The sequence below is a fragment of the Manis javanica genome, chromosome 13 (genome assembly GCF_040802235.1).
Source record: "Manis javanica isolate MJ-LG chromosome 13, MJ_LKY, whole genome shotgun sequence".
NCBI lineage: Eukaryota > Metazoa > Chordata > Mammalia > Pholidota > Manidae > Manis > Manis javanica.
In genome coordinates, this window is record NC_133168.1 from 100,074,698 (window position 1) to 100,094,046 (window position 19,349).

Here is a 19,349-nt window from a genome sequence, read left to right on the forward strand (position 1 = left end):
TCCTCTGAACAAGACACTTGGGAATTCATGCTAATGTCAAATCAACTGGCAAGAGGCCGGGGAGCCCCAAGACGGCAGGGATACCCTCACTCGTGCTCCAGAAGCAGGCACGGAGTCAGGAGTGGGGCCCCGCCTGGCCGACAAGGACAGGCGGACACCCAGGTCTGGGTGCCCCCGGCCCTGCCGCCTGCCCCTCCACCCCGGTGGCCAGACACAGATCCTTGGGAAGCGGAAGTAACCCAGGGCCGCGAGGGGCGCTGCGCCGCAGGGCCCGGCGGACAGGAAACACGATGCAACACGGAACCTCCCCACCCCCGCCCCCCACTCGGTACATTATCCTCAGGGAAGAGTACAATAGTCATGCATCAAATCAAATTCCATTGCGCCCTCTTTTTTTTTCATTTTTCATCCCTTTTTTTTCTTAAATTACATTTGAACACAGAACACGTAGAATAATAAATACTCTTAAAAGACATGACTCCAAAAAACAAGAAACAGAACACACCAGAGAACAGAAAGGTGGACTCTCTCCTCCTCTCTTTCCTAAAGGACTCGTTTAAGTAAGAAATCTGTAAACGGGGGTCCTTGCTCGCGCCCGCGCCCCAGTCTCTACTCCCGCCTCTGCCTTCAGCTCCCCTGACATTCACTATGTCTTCCCACGGGACTCGTCAAAGAAACGACACACCATCGTCTGCAAAATTATAATTTAACGGTATAAAGCTTCAAGTCACGTATTCCAAAAACTAGCTAAGGATTTTTCTTCATCACATAAACTATACATTAAATATTTTGAGGTATTTCAGAGAAAATTGTCAAAGGCTCAAAGGAGCTGTGCTGGCGATTCCCTTCCGTGTGTGGAGAGTGGTCCTTGGTGTGTGACGGCCACCCGGGCGTCAGGGCAGGCGGGGGTTCAGGGAGAGGTTGGGGTACAGGCTCCGGAGGGGGGCTGGCCCAGCGGGGGGGGGAGGTCGGGTGGGAGCCAGTGTGTGCAGACACGTGCATGTATGTGCACTGTGTGTGCGTGCGCATGCATTCATACGCGAGCACGTGTGTCCGTGGATGTGCGCACACAAGCATGCATACGTGCACGTATGTTCACGTGCACGTGTGCATTCGTGGGTGTGTGCACATATGTACAAGTGTGCACGTGCATGCGTGGACGTGTGGGGGAGATGGTGGCTCAGTCGGAAACAGGGACTCTAGGATTCTGCCCCTACACCCAAAGGTTCTAGAAGCATCACTCAGATCCGGTTGCTTAAAAATCGGGGAGAATAGCGGGTCGATAAGGACAAGAGAACATTTCACACACATCTTTGGTTCAAGAAAAAGGCACTCATCGACTCCCTATTCCTTCCCTCTCCTCCTCTCGCTCGCTCTCTGGTGGGGGACGGACAGCACGTGGACGTCAGGGCCCAGGCGGGCCTCCTGCACGCGCCCGGTCCCCCGGAGAGGGAATTCTAGCGTCCAGCACAAGTCCTAGGGGGGAAATCTTTGGTATCAGGCGTGATTTTTCCAATCACAGACATGAACTTTTGAGTGAGGTAGCCTTTACCTGGGGAGGGAGGGCATTTCACTAGAAAGGTCTCTTGCATTCTCAAAGGGGGGCGGGGGTAGCCACCTCCCTGGGAGGCAGCAGTCGGCCAGTCTTGGGGGTCACCCGGATGAGACCAGACCGAGGGGAAGGCGGGGGCGCGCGCTCCCCTTCGCTTCTGACCCTTCCTTCCCCCTTGTCAACTTTTTTGGCAAACAACGGAGCAGGCAGATCCCACTTTCTTCGGCGTCTTTGCTGTCTGTGCGCAGAGGGAGTGGCGAGCCCAGCTTGCCCCTGCCGCCCCCCAGGCCCCTCGCAGCAGCCCCTGAGCTCTGGGAGGCGGTGGGTGGGCTCCGGAGGGTTCCGAGCAGAGAGCCAGGCCCTGACCCCGCCGCACAGGCCTTCCGCTGGGCCCCGTGTGCTCGCTGGGCCCGTTTCTCCGTGGAATCTGGACGTTTTCTTGTTTCTGGGGGTCTGTCTCCCCGTGTCGTCAAGGTGCCTAAAGGTAAAGTGAGCTCACAGGGGGGCGGGGCGGGAAGGCGTCTGGAATTTACCCGCACGTTCAAGCTTGCCATCCCCTCCGGTCTGGGACGGGGTGGGAGAGGGCGCTGGCCGCTGCGCCGCAGGCCCCCTCTCCAGACGTTAAGGCAGGCAATTCTTGGCACAAGGAATCCCGGCCGCGGGAGGGGCGGCTGGGTTCCTGACTGCGGCGGCGGCTCTGCGGGCGTGGGCTGGGTGCGGGCAGGGGTGCGCAGGGACCCAGCTCTGGGTAGGTTTTGGCGACTTGAGAGGGGCGGAGTTCTGGAAGGGTCCCTGGGGGGACACGTGGGGAGGGAGGCTCCTCCTGCCTTCCTTTGTTGATGGCGGGGAGGGGGAAAGGGGGGGGTTCATTCTTAAAATTCCTTTCTTTAAATACCCGGTTTATACGTCTAGTATGTGCTTCTTGACCCGCTTTTGGGGACGACGGGGTGAGCCCTGGCTTTCCTGGAGGCCCTCCGGGCGTCCTGAATTGAGAAGGAGCCGGGGAGCCCCTGCCCGCCGCCCCCTCCCCTCCAGGGCGTGGAGGGCTGCCTGTGGCCTGGAGGGGACTGGGGGAGGAGGGGGCCCTTCTTGTGCGCTGGGGCTGGGGGCGTGCCGCGTCCCCTCCCTGGGTGTGGGCGCCCCCCGGGGCGGGTCTCCGGGCCGGCGGGGTGGGCGGGTTGGGGGGGAGGGAGGGCAGCGCCCGGGCCGTCGGGGCGCCGGCCGGGGCCTCAGGCCTTGGAGAAGGTGGCGGCGGCGCCGGCCGGGCCCGCGGGGGCGGCGCCGGGCTCCTCGGCCCAGCGGTTCATGCAGCGGCGCCGCGCGTTCATGAAGAAATTGCTGACGGTGTTGAGCTCCAGGCCCAGCTGCTGGGAGATGGTGACCTGCATCTCCTTGGACGGCCGCTTGTTCTCCTTGAAGATGGCGATGAGCGTGCGCCGCTGCAGGTCGGTGAACACCAGCCGCTGCTTCTTGGGCTGCAGCGCCCGCTGCTGCTGCTGGTCGTGCTCCTTCCGCTTGCAGGCTGCGGGCGGGGGCGCCGCGGGGCAGGACAGGGGGCGCAGCGTGAGCGCACCTCCGCCGCGCCTCCGCCTCCGAGCGCCGCCCGCCCGCACCCCGACACCGCCGCCCTCTGCGGCCCACGGGACGGAGGGGAAGGGACCCGGCACTCTACATGTGGCTTATTTGCTCCGTGTAGACGTGGCTGGAAGAGGCGGTTAATTAATAGGTCCTTGGGGGTGCGCGACAAACCCCGGTAACATCCCCCACGGGGCAACCGCGTGCTCACAGGCGGGGTGGGCGCCAATACCTCCTTCCCTGGGCTGCGCTCGGAGGCGATCCAGGCGCCCACAGCCCTATTCGGGTATCCGAGGCCCCACCCTGGCCTCCCTCGAGTACCCAAGGGGCCCTCTGGAGCTGGGAGGATGTAAGTCCGGGTGTGGGGCCATGCCTCTCTCCCCACGGCCACCTGGCACACAGTGGAAGAAGGCTGCAGGAGGCTGCCCCGCGGCCAGCAGGTGCTTGCCAAGCGGGACGTGCGGCAGTCCAGGGGGGCGGGGTGGGGGCTGTGGTCCTGCCCACCCCTTCCCCCCACCCCCCAACTCCAAAGCGGATGCCCTCTCCTCGGTGCAGGGGACAAGGGGTGGAAGAGATGAACTTCATCAGGCTGGGCGGGCTACCCCCCCCCCCAGGGCTGGGGGTGGGGTGCTGGAGAGCCTGCCCTGCCCCTCCTCCCTGGGAGTCCTTGCCCCAGCTCCTCTGTCACCCCCAAATGCAGCCCGTGGTGCAGGCCGTGCTAGCAGACCCGTTGCCAGCCCTGGTGGCCTGCTGAGGTCACACACCACACCGACTTTTGTGGTTCCGGAACAGCCTGAACCAGATGGCATGCCAGATCAATGTCCACACACGTCCGCAAAAGTAAATTAATGTTCTCTGTGCCGTGTGGCTCATTTCTCATGGACAGCAGGTTCTGCTGTGTGAGCTGACGCAGCCCTTCACCCCCTGCCTGCCTCTGACCTGGGACACACAGCACTTCTAATTGGCTGTTCCGGGTTTTGTGATTCAATAAGGGTGATGGCTGGACATTTAGAAGAGCCTCTAATGAGGGAGAGAGGAAAGGAGAAAATGAGAAAAATGGTAGGAGGGAAGGGGGCGGTGATCTCTGAAGAAATAGAGCAGACAAAGCTGTCATGAATATTTTCAGAGGGTGTAAGAGAAAAACATTGTATCCATGAAACAAGAACAGGATGCTCTTCAAGGAAAAGAACAATGACAGGATGAGAAATGCTCTTAGAACGTAAATATGTGATAGTTGGGATCAAAGCAACCGGTGGGTTGGAACATAAAGATTAAGCAAATACCCCTGGACACAGACCAGAGTAGATGCAGAGATGGAAAATGAAAGATGATAATAAAGTTAGAGGATGAAATGAGCAGATTTGTCATGTCATCAAGAGGCAAATAATGAAAGAAAAAAAACACAGGGTTGAAGGACATCAGAGTCCTGTTTAAAAGGGCCCGAGAAGCACACAGCTCGGGGCACTCCCTGGGGCTCACCCTTACGAAATGCCAGCAACCCAGAATAAAGAGAAGATCGTAAAAGCTCCCAGAGAGGAAAGCCAGATGTCCTCCAAAGGGCTGAGCACCAGAGTGGCCTTGGGCTCCTCAAACACTAGGAAAGAGCCGGGCGATGCCTTCAAAACTCTGAGGGAAAATTATGTTCCTAGAGAATTGTATGTCCAGCCAAACATCAAGCACGAAGGTAAAATAAAGATCCAGTCAGACACCCAAGGTCTCCAAAAGTCCCGGGCACCCTGTCTCAGAAAGCAGCGGGAAGAGGTGCTCCACCAAAATGAGGAAGTAAAGGAAAAAAGGAAGGCCTGGGACCTTGGAAATGTGATTCCGCTCGGAGATGAGAAGGGAAGAGCCCAGAGAACAGCAGGGCAGGGCACTGAGGGCAGGAAGAGCAGCCCCGTCCAGCAGGGCAGGGGCACCAAGGGGAGCGGAAAGAGCAGGTGACCTGGTAGGTGGAGAATTCCACTGGGTCGGCTTTGCATTTTTTTGAGGGAGAGAATCTATGACTGGCAACTATTAAATCCTAGGAAAACAAACAGTTGTACAAGGAAGGAGACGACTGCTAGTGCTCTGAGGCTCAGCCGTGCTGGGTATTCACCGAAATATTCTAATGCTGCAATGCTGAATACTGATTTAGGCAAGACTGTATTTGTGACTCTGTTGAGAAGCTGACAGAGGGGACACGGTGGATTATGGATCCGGAAAGCCGCTGAGGCAGGACCTGGGGGGGAACAGTGTGCGAGGCAGCCTTTCATGTACAAAAGTGGGGCGCAAGAACTTACGTGCATATATTATCTGCAAGGGAGCACAAAGGAACGGCCTTTACTGCCCATCTCCTGGGAAGTTGGACACCCTGTGAGGGTTCCGGAAGCCCCCCATTCTTTCAAAGGGAAGCCTGGGTCTCAGACATCAAGTCCCCAGGAAGAGTCGAAACTCGGCGGCGGCATGACGTTAAATTCCCAAAGAGGCTCTTGACCACCTGCTGGAATCGCCCGTTCTGTCAGTGACTTAACCCTTCAGGGGGTCACGAATCCATCACACATTTAGAGTAAGGACAGAGACACGAAAGCTCCCCAGAAAGCTTGCAAAACCTTCAAATGTCCAGAGCTGTATATGTGTCCTATCATTTAATCCTTAGAAGAGTTCCCTAAGGCAGGGGTTTTTCTCTTTTACTCAGAGAAGGTAAGCCACTTGCCCGGGGTTGCCCAGCAAATCCCAACCAGGGCAGGACAGGATTAGCTGGCCTAGAATGGGGAGGGGAGATGTGGGTCCCTCTTATCCCCCCCTGCCGCCGCCTTCCCCAATCAAGTGCCTAATGGGGGCCCTGGAGGCAGAGGATGGGGGAGCGGTCGGACGAAGCTAGTCATGAAAAAACTTCCCGTTTTGTCGATCGCAGCAAAAAGAGGCGCCCCTGCCCCCCTCCCCAGCGTTCAATCTAATTACAGCTCCTCACAGTCCGAATCGATCCGGCTCCAGTCGGAGCTGTTTACCGCGACGGGCTCTTCCCATCCTTCCCTCCCCCACTGCCCCGGAGCCCCAGCCTGGAGGCCCCTGCCCAGGGCGGGGGCGCGATGCCAGCCAGGGAGGCCGCCCCGGGCCCCCCATCAGCGCGCCTGCCACCATCACCATCGCTAGCCTCCCCCCGCACCACCCCCCCGGCAGCATCCTGCCTGGCGCCCAGGGGTCAGCCCAGCTCTAACAGCCACTGGGATCCCCACCCAGGAAGCCCCCAGAGGGCGCGTGGCCATCTGTATGAGTCCCTCCTATAGGAGGGAAAGGTGAGGCTGGGGAGGACTGACTGGGCGCCGGACGGGGAGGGGGGCCGGGTGCGGAAGCCGGGGCTTCCCGGTCGCACCGAACCCCAGCCTCACACTGCGAGGCCGCCGCGTCCGTGACCATCTCCACTGGGGACTGACACTGCGACCTCCGGCTCCGTCACCTCCCCCACCTGCGTCCCTTCCACCTGTCACCTCCCCCACCTGCGTCCCTTCCACCTGTCACCTTCCCCACCTGCATCCCTTCCACCTGTCACCTCCCCCACCTGCATCCCTTCCACCTGTCACCTCCCCCACCCTCATCTCCACCTGCATCTCTTCCGCCTCCCTCACCCCCCCACCCCACCCCCACCCTCACCTCCCCCACCCTCATGCCATCTTCACCCCACCACCTCCCCATCCCATCACTTCTACACCCACTAGATCCCTTCTACTCCTTCAGGCCCTCCACTCCCCCATCACCACCCTCTCCTGCCCACACTCCCATCACCACACTGATGCACTTCGGTGACACCTCCAGGACCCCTTGTGTTCATCACTGACTTCCCACTGCCTCAGCTTTCTTCTCCTCCAGCACCACCTCCTCCCATACCCCTGTCCACACCGCTGAGCCCCATCGTAGGGTCCCCCTCATACGTGCCCGGCAGAGGGGGACCACCAGCCTGTGGTGGAGGGATGGGGAGTGGCCCAGACACAGACCTTCACCAGCAGCTGCGGTTGCCATGACAGCCGGAGCCGCAGCCGGCTGGGCAGCTTGTGGGACTGCTGGGCTGGGGACCAGATGAGCTCTGGGACCCCGGGTCGGTCAGCCCCCTGCAGGGCCTCGGGCTCTTCGTTGGCAGAGCTGGACCCTCAGTGCCATCTGCCGCCCTGCTCCTGTCACCCCTCTATTTCCTTCCACTGCTCCCCTTTTCTTCTTTCATTTTCTCCAAACATAACCATGCTCCCGCCCTCTCTGGGCCCACTGAGTGAGGGTTGGGACCCCAACTTCCCCGCCACCTTCCGGGGCCCCAAGGACTGAGCATCTGACACTAAGAACCACCGATTCCAAGACGCTCTGATCTTAGAACTCTGGGGGCCCCCACCCCACCCTGTCTCCCTGTCGGCTCTTGGTCATTGTGGAATCCAGGTGGGGGATGCTCTGGAGCTGGCTCTTAAGGGGTCCCGGGGCCCCGGGAGGAGACCCGAGGGGGTCCAGAGGAGATGGAGAGCCCCTCCCCAAATCCAAGCCCCCAGAGGGGGGCCCAGCAATGCACCCGAGGCAGGCTTTCTGTAGGGTCTGGCCGATGGTGCCCGCCGCGGCCAGCAGAGGGCAGCCGCGCCCGCCCCAGCCGGGAGGGGGCGGCCCGCGGATCCGCGGCCAGGGGGGGGGACAATGGGAGGTTAACGTGGGCACGCTCACGTTCCCGATGAGAGCCCTTCCGTGTCAGGGAACCTGGGGCTGCCCCCCACAGCCCTTTTCTCCAGCCTGCTTCCTGCCTTTCTAGGAAGTTGCTGGGGTCAGCAGACCGCTGCCTGCCACTAGGCCTCCCCTGGGAGCCAAGGGGGTGACCAGGCCCTCTTCCCACAGATCACTGCAGAGATGTTCCCGATACCATGGCGGAGGGGTGGGGTGAGGCTCGGAGCTCCCATCTGGGGGTCCCTGGGAGGAGCTTGCTGTGGGCCCCACGTAGTGCAAGACCACGAGGTTTGTTCCCACTCAGGGCAGGCCTCAAGCCTCACGCCCTCCCAGGGATGGGGGGGGCAGCTGAGATCAGGGGTAGGGAGCTGGGCTGCATCCCCCAGAGAACTCCTACGCATCCCTCAAAGCTCTGCAGCGGTGGCTCTCCCCCAGAAAATGCTTCCCCAACAAAGCTGGGGTCCCCCAGCCCTGACCCCATCCTCCGTTCCCCAGCACGAAGTGGGGCCACACAAAGCGGCTGGCGGGGTGTGTTTGTCCAGCGACACACAATCCTGGTGACCCCCTCTGCAGGTCGTGGAGGAGTGAGGGGGCTTGGCCCAGACTTGCAGACCCTGCCTGGGGAGGCCCATCTGGACAGTACCCTGGCGGGCCAGGTGGGGCAGCAGGGGCCCCAGAGCGTCCTCCGAAGGGAGCACCCTGACCATGGGCAGAGAGGGAGCCGCAGGGGTCTGATGAGGAGCCAGCTGGGGCCCGATCGGTTGCCCCTCAGTGGATGGGAGGGAATCTGGTCTGCATGGGAGGGAGGGGGATCACAGCTTTGCACCCCGTCACGTGACAGACCCCACATGGCCTTTCCCCTCCTCCCCCTTCCCTTGCCCGCTGTGGTCTGGCTGCCTGGAGGGGGTAGGGGACCAGGACTGCGCCCATCCTGGGCCATCATCTTGTGCTGTGTGCCCGGGTACAGCTGCCACAGGGGCCTGGTGGAGGGCGATGTGTGAGCGAGCTCAGCCGACCTGTGTGTGTGTGTGTGTGTGTGTGTGAGCTTCATCTACGTACCATCACACACACGTGTGATCAGGAAAGCCTGTGGCCACAGTGAGAACTGTCCATGCGACAGGCAGGAAAGGTGCGCAGCAGCGTGGGGACCCCGAGGGGCAGTGGAGAAGACAGATGCAGAGCATGCTGCCGGGTACATGGGTGGTGGGGGAACACGCAGGGGCCAGCAGACCTCCGCACGACGCTGGCTTGGAGATGGTCTTAGGATGTGACGGTGCGTGTGGGTGATGCCCCAGGGGAGCCAGGGTCCACCCAGACCCCCAGGACAGCTCCTGCCCTCCTTCCTGGCCCTGGGGCTGCCTCCTCACCAGTCCCAGTCAGTGGGGACACCAGGCCTCCGTGTGGCCCTGAGCACACACCCTGTGGACACTTTTCCTGGTTTACCACGTGTTTGCCCCGACCGGTGACCCGAGGTCCTTCCCCTTCAGCAGTGGTGACGGTCCCACCACGCAGCAGTCATGAGGATCCGCCAGGCAGACACTAAATGAATGCCCACAAGGGATACCACACCCGTTCCTTCCTGCCTTCATACGTTTATCAAGAACCTACTGTGTGCACAGCGTGCCAGCCACTGCCAGAGACAGCTGTGAGCATGACAGAGGTGCGGGCGGTTGACGGAGCCACACCCGACGTGGAAGGCATGCTACTCCAGCCGCCACAGATAACGAACAGCGAGGAGAAGCTTGGTTCCCAGCAGGGGGTGGCACTAGGCAGACCTTTGGGGAAAGATGTGAGCCCAGCAGGGCTCCCCCAGGCCTCCAGGTGGGCACAGGGCTGGGCATGGAGGGTGGGACTCGACTCGGGGACAGGACTGGTGGGGGGTGGGGGGCGGTTGGGAAGAGCAGAGAGAAAGAACAAGAAGAGGCAGGAGCCAGGGTGGCACCAGGAAAGCGGGCCGCCACCCCACAAAGGCCAGGTGGAATGGGGGGTGGGGGTGCGGGAGCTGGAGTCGCCTCCCCTTGGCCGCCTCCTGTGCTCGGCTTTGGCTTCGTGGAGCAGACAATTCAATACGACCCCGGTCTCCGGCTGGGATGATGACTGGTTTCCTTGGCGACACATCCCACCCCAGCCACCAAGCTACCCAGGCCCCAGATGTGGGGAACACCGATGTCCCCCACCGTGGTGGCTTGTTCCCACTGGGCTGATCTGCCCTGAGCAAGCCTGCTGGCCTCCACAGCCCAGAGATGGTGGGTGACTTGCCCAGGATCACACAGGGAGTCACTCTGAGGGACCCCAGAGCACATAGGCCATTGACCCTCTTTACCTCCACCCTGCAACCCTGAGGGAGCCAGGAAAGGGGCTCCTATGGGCTGGAGGGGTGCAGAGTCATCCCCAGGAGACGGGGCTGACCCAGGCGCGTGCCTTCTGGCAAGGAACCCTGGACCTCACAGACCTTCATCTGCCCCCTGCCCCCCCTGCTCCCACTTCCCTCCCGCCTCTGTTTGCACCTTGGCCAGCGCCCAGCCTGTGGGGGAGGCCGCCCCTCCCTCCCTCCCTTGCCCTGCTCCCCCTGATGGGATTTTAATGGCTGCATTTTCAAATTAATTCTGAGCCTTTCAAAGACTTATCAGGGAATGAGTGTTTCTGCTCGGACTCCGGGCCACCCCTCCCGGGGCCCCATCTGGAGGTTGTACGGCCGGGCGAGGGGGTGGCGGAGTGGGGGTGTCTGGGGGCAGCTCTCCGCTGGGACCTCTAGCCACGGAGACGCCCCCATTTCAGGCTCCCTCGCACAGGGGCAGACCACGCCGGCACACGCGTGCACATACGCGTGCAATCACAGAGCTTTTATTTGTCAAGATGTGTTGAAAAGTCACAGCGGCTGGCAGTTGCAAATGGATTTGAAAAAGATGACGAGAAAGCCGCCAGTGATAAGGAACAGAGAGGCCGACCCACCCAGGGGTGGGGGTGGGGTGCAAGGATTTCAGCGACTCGGAAACGAATCCGCGGTAAACTGGCTGCAAAGTGGCCCGTCTGGGGACATACGCACCGCGGCCTGGGAATGGCCGCCAGCACCTGACACAGCCTCCCACTTGCTCTGGGCAGGAGGGCGCTGGAGAAAGAATGACGGGCCGCGAGAACGCTACACAGCCAGCCAGAGCGCCCCGGGCTCGCTCGCTGCCGACCCGCCATGTTCCGGGTGTCACGGAGGCAAGAGGAACCGGGGACCCTCTGTTGTGTTTTTAAGCAAAAAGGAAAATTATCAGGATGCCCAATTGTGGCCGCTGAACTAAGTGTACCCTCTCTCCGGAAGAAGGAATAGAAACTGCGGTTTGCAGAGAAGGGCTACGGAGGACTCGCTCCCGTTCCGCTTAAATCTGGAGCCTGGCGAGCGTGTCCACTACTGAAAAGCTAAGCGGCCTCATCTAAGAAGGCGGGGGACCCAGATGGGAGGCCGAGGGAGGAAGCAGGGATCTCCCAGGCTGCTGCTTCCACTGGGCTGGGGATGCGAGTCTCCATTTGGGGAAATGGGGGGTGCCCAGGAGGAGCGACCGCCCGCGGTCCCTGCCTGGGCATCCCGGGCTGCCCCCAGCCCACCCTGGAGAGGCCACGCTCAGCTCTTTGAGCTCCTACCGCTGTGACCCTGATGCCCCGTGCACAACGTGCTGCTGGATTCTTCCGGGTTCAGGAGGTCCCCTGACCCACATGTGAGATGTAGGGGCCCCAGCTAGACTCCAAGGCTGGCTTCTCCCGCACCCTGCGGGGCGGCATTCACCTGGCAGGGAAACTGAGGCACTGGCATCTCCTGCTGTCCAGACACCAGGTCCCGATTCACCTTCCCTGTCACTGTGGGTGCCACCCCCCTCCCAGCCCCAGCGCTGGGGAGCAGTCAGACAGCACCCACCCGCATGCAGGGAGAAGTGGTCCACCAGCAGGGGCGGTGGGGGGTGGGGGGCACGGGCCTGGGGAGAAACCCCCAGCCCCAGCGGCCTCCAGTATACCAGACCTGAGCCCAAGATCCGTGGGGGTCCCGAGCCAGAGTCGGCAGTTTGCCCTAGTGCCAACGTGGGCGTCTACATTGCTTCCCTCGGACACCGCCCATTGCTTCCGGGAACAGCTGCTCTGTGCCCCAAGCGTGTCTACCCCGGCTTCCCCTGCACCTCGCTCTGGCAGCCCGGCCCTTCTCGGCCGCATCTCCTGGTCCATCTGCTGCGCTGTGTATCTGTGGCTTGTGCCTGTAACATGCTGGGTCTAAAGACCCCCACCTGGCCCCCCCAGTCTGCTCACAGGGCAAGACTTCAGGAGAGTCCTGTTTCCTAACCCCACCCACACCTACACCTTTTGGCAGAGGGGAAAGTGACGCCGCAGGGATCATCCCAGGGCTGCCCAAGGTCAGGTGGGTTTCCCAAGCCACCCCTGGCTCCCAGCCCGGCCCCGCCCCCCCCGCCCCCCCGCTGCCTTCCTTATTGATCAAGGGCCATATTCAATTAAAAACTTGATTCAAACCAGCTTGTGCTCTCCTAGTTACGCTGGGCTTGCCGCTACATAGAGACGCCGGCCTGGCTGCACTCCTTAAGGCCGCTCTGGGCGTCCCCACCTCCCAGCCTTTGTCCTCGGGGTTCCACCAGCCGGAAGCGCAGTCCTGCCTGAAGGCAAGGCCGTGGCAGGGAGTTTGCTCTCTAGCAGCCTCCTTGAGGGCTCTAGGGGGTCCTGGGGCACCCTGCGGCAGGGCGCCAAGCAGAGCGGTGACGACTTCCAAAGAGACCACAGAAGGCCCCCTCCAGCTTCCGGGGAGAGGACACGATGGGTGGAGTGGAGCCTGGAGACCACCAAGGAGGAGGAGGCAAGAGGTGGGTTGCTCAGACTAGAGTGGTGATGGTTGGTAGGGTGCAAGCCCAGGAATGAGAGATCAGGGATTCGGGAAGGGAACGGCTGGGTCCTGGTTAGCTGTAGGATTTTAGGGGACTTCAGAATAAGGGAGCCGAAGACCAGCTCCAGGCCCCCGCCCTGCAACCACGCTTGTCTGTGAAGTGGGGCGACCATCCCCAGGAAGACACTATCCGGCCTGGGTTTGGGGAGGACGGGATCTCCAGGGTTGGGCCCAGGCTCACCCTCAGGGCCGGTGTGAGGGAGGCGGCGACTCTCAGGTGGTCGGTCCCTTGGGGGCTCGCGTAGGCCCATGAGCCTGCCACCCTGGGGGGAGGGCAGGCCCTCCTTCCCGCACCGTCCCCCCACCCAGGCTGCCTGCAAACTGGGACCTGCCGTGACCCTGGGCTCGCTTACTGTCCTCAGACCACTGAGCTCCCCTGTCCCGGCCTCTGTCCCCGCTGGGCCACCTGCCTGGGATGCGCCCCCCTGTGCAGGAGGTGGGAGCCTGAGCACCTCAAGTCGGGCTCCTGGCTCCACCAGACGCAGCCCGTCGGTGGGGCTGCAACCGCCCCATTTACTGCTGGGGAAGCCAAGTCTGTTCCCCCTCCTGGCGGCCCCGGCCCCGCTTCACCCTGGGCTCTGTTCTCAGCCTCGGCTTGACGGTCTGTAAAGTGGGAACAATGACCACAGCCGGCTTGAAGGGTAAACAGTTTGCATGACGCCATCTGGGTGCTGGTGGGAGAACTGAGGAGAGCAGAGCTTCGGGCCCTTCCCGGGCTCAGCCGGCCCCCCTCCGCTCCCGTTCGGTCTGCCTGAGCAGGGTCCTGGGGCTGTCCCCACCGGGTCCTGTGGCCTGCAAGGAGGGGGCTGGTTTTGGGGGGGCCCGGGGTCACGCTGAGTATCGAGCTCCAGCCCCAGGTGGCTCTGGCACACACAGCTGCGACACAGTCTCCCCCACTCTGTGTGTGCATCTCTGTGGGGCCTAGGGTTCCCCGCAGACCCCATCCCCTGCCCCGTCTCCATGGGTCCCACGGATCACAAGCTGCCAGGGCGTGACCCGGCCCCCCAAAGATGAGAGGTGAGTGCAACTGGGTGACTAAGCAACATGGCCTCAGGGTGCAGGGACTCTGAACCCACCCTGAGGTTCTCCTCGGGGGTGTGGGCTTGAGAGAACGGTCCCAACAAGCACCTACTAGGTGGACCTGGGTCTGTCCATTTCTCAGACGGGGACATTGAGGCTCTGACCCTCACCCCGGATCCCAGGCGAGACCCAGGTATCCAAGTTCCCAGCCAGGATGTCTTTTCTAGGGGGTGGGAGGTTTGCAGGGGGTGGGAGGTTTGCAGGAGGTGTGGACCCCTTGAGGTCCAAGGCAAGTTTATTACAGAAGGCTCGGGGGTCTTCGGGCACATCCAGTGTGCTTGTGGGAGGTGGGCAGCTGTCCTCTAAGGGGGCTGCAGGTCAGGACTTGAGGGCTGGGCGGCGGCTGCGATGGGGAAGAGGTGGGGCCGGCGGAGCCGTGACATCCCGGCCTGGGTGGCGCGCTAGTCCACCCTGCATCTGCCCACCTGCACCCCCTCCAGACCCAGCCCCTGACCGCCCCGCTGCGCACCACTGCCAACCCGTCAGCACCTCGCTTCCAGAACGGCTCCCGCCCGGCCTTAGTTTTCCCCTCTCTGGTCGCCACCACCGCTCGGGGATTCTGGGCTCCCAGCTCACCTGCGGGGCAATGGGCAGAGGGCCTTTCTTTCAATTGCCCCCACCTGAAATCTTATTTTACATATATATTTTTTCTGCTCAGTTACAAAAAATACTTTTCCTCTGGAGTTGCAATTTAAACAATATTTGAAGACGGCCGAAGCAATCGACCAGGCGACGGTGATGAATTAGAGACGGTAATTCGAATTCATCGACCGCCCCGCCCCCGCCGAGGAGTCGCCGCCCCTCCCCCAGCGCCTCTCCCGTAATTACTGTTTGAAACGCAACCCGGGAGGGCTTCCTCGAGGCGGCGGCTAGAAAGCTGCGCACCCCCAGGACTGGGGGGGGTGAAGTGGGGGGTGAGCCCCCAACGGCAGTGGGGTTCGAGGGGGCCGCGGGCTGGAATTTACCAGGAGGTGCGGTCCCCGAATCTTAGATGTCGGTCCTAGGACCTGATACCCCCAGTGCGCACACATTTTACAGAAGGGTAAACTGAGGCACACAGAGTTGACTGGCGTGAAGTAGAGGGTTGGGGAACCTGGTCAGATTTCTAGGGTGCTTCACAGAAACAAATAAATCACCCCTTGGGTTCCCCCTGGGCCCCAGATCCGGGAAGGAGGGAGGAGGGAAGCCAGGAGGGGGGTGGGGCTGGCCCTTCCCCCTCTCTCTTTGTCTTTCTGTTTCTGCCCCGGTTTGCTTTCCTTTGTATCTTTCCCATCCTGTCTCTGCCTCTCTGCACGTGTGTCTTCCTGCGTCCTGTCCCTTCTGTCCCCTGGTCCCCGGAGCGCTGACGGGACACCCCACGGGGACCGTCCCGGGCAGCGAGGTGGAGGCCGGGCCGGGGCGCGGAGCCCTGCGAGCTGCCGAGGCGCGGAGGCGTCGGAGGGGCGGGGAGACCGCGGGACGGAGGTCTGAACTGTGCGGGGCGGGGAGCGGACGGCACCTGCAGGCGCTGCGAGATGCCGCGTGTGGGGCGGCGTGCTGGGGAGGGGTTCGCGCCCTGCCGCCTCCCTCTAACCGCCGCGATTTGCCGCCACTTAACCGCTTTTCATTTGCGCAGCGACCGGAACTAAAGGCCTCTCGGCCGGCCGCCGCCTAATTGCTCCGTCCCAGGCCGAGCCCCGCGGTGTGTAGGCGCCGCCCCGAGCGGAGCGCGCTGGCGGGGCAGCGGTTGCCCAGGGCCTTCCCGCGCACCAGGCCGGTTAGCGGGCTCACCGCGTGGGCAGCGGCCTGTAGGACCCGGGAACAGGTCCGGGGGCCGGGTCCTTTATCCCCAGCACTGCGCGCCCTGCTCAGAACGTGCCAGGCCCTGCGCCCACCCCACCCCCGTCCACTTCCCCTATAACGCTCCTGAGACCGCGACTATTCTCCCATTTTCCAAAAGAGGAAACTGGGGCTCACAGAGGTGGCACTGCTGCGCAAAGCTGCAGACGTCAGGCCGACCCCGCTGGGACGCAAGCTCAGACTCAGTTTCCCCACCTGTACTTACACCAGCAGCGGGAAGAGGAGCCCCGACTGCCCAGCGGCGGCCACCTTGCCCACCAGCTGGAGCTCCTCACCCTGGGGCAGGCGCCCCCCACGGGGACTTTGTGCCTGAGGCTTCTTCTCGGATGCCCTGGGCGGATCTTTTGGGTGGCCTCGAAGTGTACACTTGAAATTCTGCTAATGGGCCGTGTTAGTTACACACTATGACGGTGAAAAAGACGGTGAAAAAAATGGAAAAGCCATGTGTTCTTTGGGGGAACGTGCGTGTTGGACGCAAAGTCCCTGAAATATTTGTGCCGGGAAGAGGCGGCAGGTAGCCGGGGTGGTAGGAGACGGGTCAAAGGCCACATGTTGCCATTTTGTACCTTAACACGTCAGAGCTGTACCTTTGGCCAGAGAGGATGGGGTGTGGTCTCTGCCACCTGATGTCACTTCGATTGCAAACAGTAGGCTGTGGCTGTGTGTTTCTAGGACTGTCCCCTCTGAGAACACCTGTGCCATCATGTGTGTTGTGGGGAGCTGGGTAGAGTGGGTCCTGGCCTTACACAGAACTGACGCCATTCCTAGCATGTCATAGATGACCTCCCCGCACACTGGGTCACCTGCCACATATGGGGGTCTTTCTTTCCTTATTCTCCAAGTTGGAGAACCTAAGAAGCCCACAGGACTCTCAGCTTGTCACCTCGCTCTGCAGAAGGGAGAAACTGAGGCCCGAGTGTGGGTGCAGGCTGGGGGTTGTCCAGTACGTCTAGGGGAAGGGGTGCACGGAACACAAGACCGTTCTCCAGCCCCTCTTCTCCGGCCCCGTGCCTGTCCGGGTGGGCTGGAGGCCCAGCCAGATCCCTCCCCTGCAGGAGGGAGTCCCAGCCCCCTCCAGCTCCGCTAGCCCCAGTGCACGAGAGGCGATCGATCAGGCGCCTGCGGCGGCTATTGTCCCCACGAACAGGGCGGCTGCAGCCCCCTCCCCAGTGCGGCCAGGGAAAGACCCCGCACCCAAGCCAGATCCATCCTAGGGACGGGGGACTGTCCTGTACCCCACACAAACACGCAAGAGAAAGGGGCCTCCAGGCTGCGTGCTGGGGCAGGTGTGTACCCAGCTGTGGTCAGCTGGGGAGGAGGAGGGAGTGCGGTCCCGTGGGAGCCGCAGGGGGCCGAGGGTCAGTGCGGGCACGGCGGAGACCCGGAGGCCGAAACGGAGCGTCGCAGAGAGAGAGGGAAGGATAGGCGAAAAACCGAGAGCAAGCGAAAAACAGCAGTTTGCCCGGACAGGCAGCGGAGAGGCAGACGCGGGGAACAAACGGGCGGCAAGGCCGGCAGTGGCCGCGCGCCAGGAACCAACGCGGGACGGGCGCTGGTCGGGGTGTGAAGGCCTCCGAGGGTCCCCGGGGCCTCCCCTCCCCCGCCCGTTCTCGGGTGACCTTTGCCAGCGGCCGGAGAGGGGGAGGGGGCTATCGATCGCGAAGGCCGAGCTACAAAGAAGCGCGCGCTGGGCCCTGGGGCTGAGCGCGGGCCCGGCCCTGGCCGCCACGGCGCGGGGAACGCAGTACCCTCTCGGCCCCCCTGGCTCGAGGCGCCGCGCAGGTCTTTTCGGGAGGACCGGAGTGGCATCCCGCGCTTACAGCGGCGGCGCGTTTCGGGGTCAGAACCCCCACCGCACACACACCACACACACACAATGAGCGACCCTGTGGGCTGATTGGGGGACCCTCCCTGCAGTCTAAAAGGAACCGGGGAACCCTGTCCGTCCCGGAGGGGCAGGCGGCACAATCTCTTCCTCCCTTCGGGCGACGGTACCGACGGGCAGGGGTGCACATGACTCTGTAGCCTTCCGCCCGGAGTCCCGAGCCGGCCGGCCGGCTGCGCGGCCCCGGCAAGGGGAGGAGGGTCCGGGGCTCCCCGCTGCCGCCCTGCTTGGCGCTGGGGAGCCGCGAGCCGGCGCCCTGGGGTCGTGCGGTGCGCGCTGCGCTCCTACCTGCGAGGCGCAGCGCCGACATGCGCTGGAACTCGGGCTCCTGCAGCCACTTCCACATCCTGCGGAAGGTCTCGCGGCCCGACTTGAGCTTGCTCCACGGCTTGGGGTTGCGCAGCAGGTCGGAGAGCGTGCCCTGGGAGCGGCACAGGATGCGCTGTGCGAAGATGGCCTGCGGGATGCTGTAGCGCTTCAGCTCCGCGGTAATGCGCTGCGCCACCTCTTTGGTGTTGATCTCCTCGGCCCCAGCGCCGGCCCCGGGGCCGCCGCCGCCGGTGCCTGGGCCGCCGCCGCCGCCCGCATGGGGCCCGTGTGCCCCGGCCGCCGCCAGCCCGCCCAGCGGCGCAAGCAGCCCCGCGGTGCCCCCGCTGCCCGCGCTCCCACCGCCCGCGCCGCCGGGCAGCCCGCGCGCCAGCGCATCCTCGGCGCGCCCCAGCAGCGCGGCGTGCGGCTCGAAGGCGGCGGGCGGCAGCAGCTTGTCCCCAGCCAGGTGGCCTGGCGCGCCGTAGGCAGCCAGCGGCGGCGGCGGCGGCGGCGGCGGGGGCTGCGGGGCGCCGTGCAGCGCGGGCGGCAGCGCGTTGGGCAGAGGCGACAACGGCGACCCCATGGCGGGCAGCTCTTTGCCGTAGGGCCCGTAGAGGTGCCCCACGGAGGCGAGAGCCGCGCGCTCGTCGCGCATGAGAGTGAAGCTGCCGCTCACGCTGGCAGCCAGGCGTTGCGGCGGGGGCGGCGGGGGCGGCGCGGCCGCGGGGTGCGGGTGCGCGTGGGGGTGGCCGCCGTGCGCTCCGGCCACGGCCGCCGCCGCCGCGTGCTGGTGGAACTTGTCGGCCACGGCCGCGAGCGGCGGCAGGTGCTGCAGGGGCGTGAGCGTCGTGTAGGTGCCGCCAAGGCCGGGGGCCTCGCAGGCCATGCCCATGGCCGGGTGCAGCGGGCCCGCCAGCTCCCCGCGGAAGTCGGCGCCGCCGCCCGCGCCGCCCGCGCCCGCGGCGCCCCCGCCGCCGCCGTCCAGCAGGCTCGCCATGCCCGCCACCAGGCCCGGGCGACCGGGCGCCACCAGGCCGCGGTGCTGCGCCGCCGCCGAGCGCGCGTGGCCCGGGCTCAGCAGCTCGCCCGCCTGCGCGTGGGCCACGCCGTGCAGGCCCCCCAGGCTGTCTAGGCTCAGCTCCATGCTCGGCCGCCGCGCGCAGGCCCCTCGCCGGCTCAGCCGCCCGCCCGCCCGCCGCGCGCGCTCCTCGGCGCCGGCCCGGCGCGCTCAAGACCGCCGCATGGCCCCCGCCCGCTCCCCGGTGGCTGCGCGCGAGGCTGCCCGGCTGCGCGGCCCACGGCCCGGCCCGGCTGCGAGCGCGGCCACCAGGATGTGGCGGGGGAGCGGCCGCCGGCGCCCGGGCCCGGGTCTGACGTCAGCGCCCCCGCCCACCGCTCCCGCCGCCGCCGCCGCCTCCCGCCGCCTCGCTCCTGTCCCGCCCCGGCGCCCCTCGAGCGACAGGCCTGGCGGAGGGGGCCAGACTCGGACTTCTGGGACCCCCTGCCTCCGC

At 63.8% G+C, this 19,349-nt stretch overlaps 1 protein-coding gene across 1 annotated transcript; it reads right to left on the bottom strand.

Moving 5' to 3' along the window:
- Positions 1 to 2,781: 2,781 nt before the first annotated feature.
- On the bottom strand, positions 2,782 to 18,982 carry ONECUT3 (one cut homeobox 3). The gene is made up of 2 exons (XM_037018047.2): positions 17,818 to 18,982; positions 2,782 to 3,074 (listed from the first exon to the last, which is right to left on the bottom strand). The coding sequence occupies exons 1-2, from the start codon at positions 18,980 to 18,982 to the stop codon at positions 2,782 to 2,784; spliced, it is 1,458 nt and encodes a 485-aa protein (XP_036873942.1).
- Between the last annotated feature and the right edge of the window lie 367 nt (positions 18,983 to 19,349).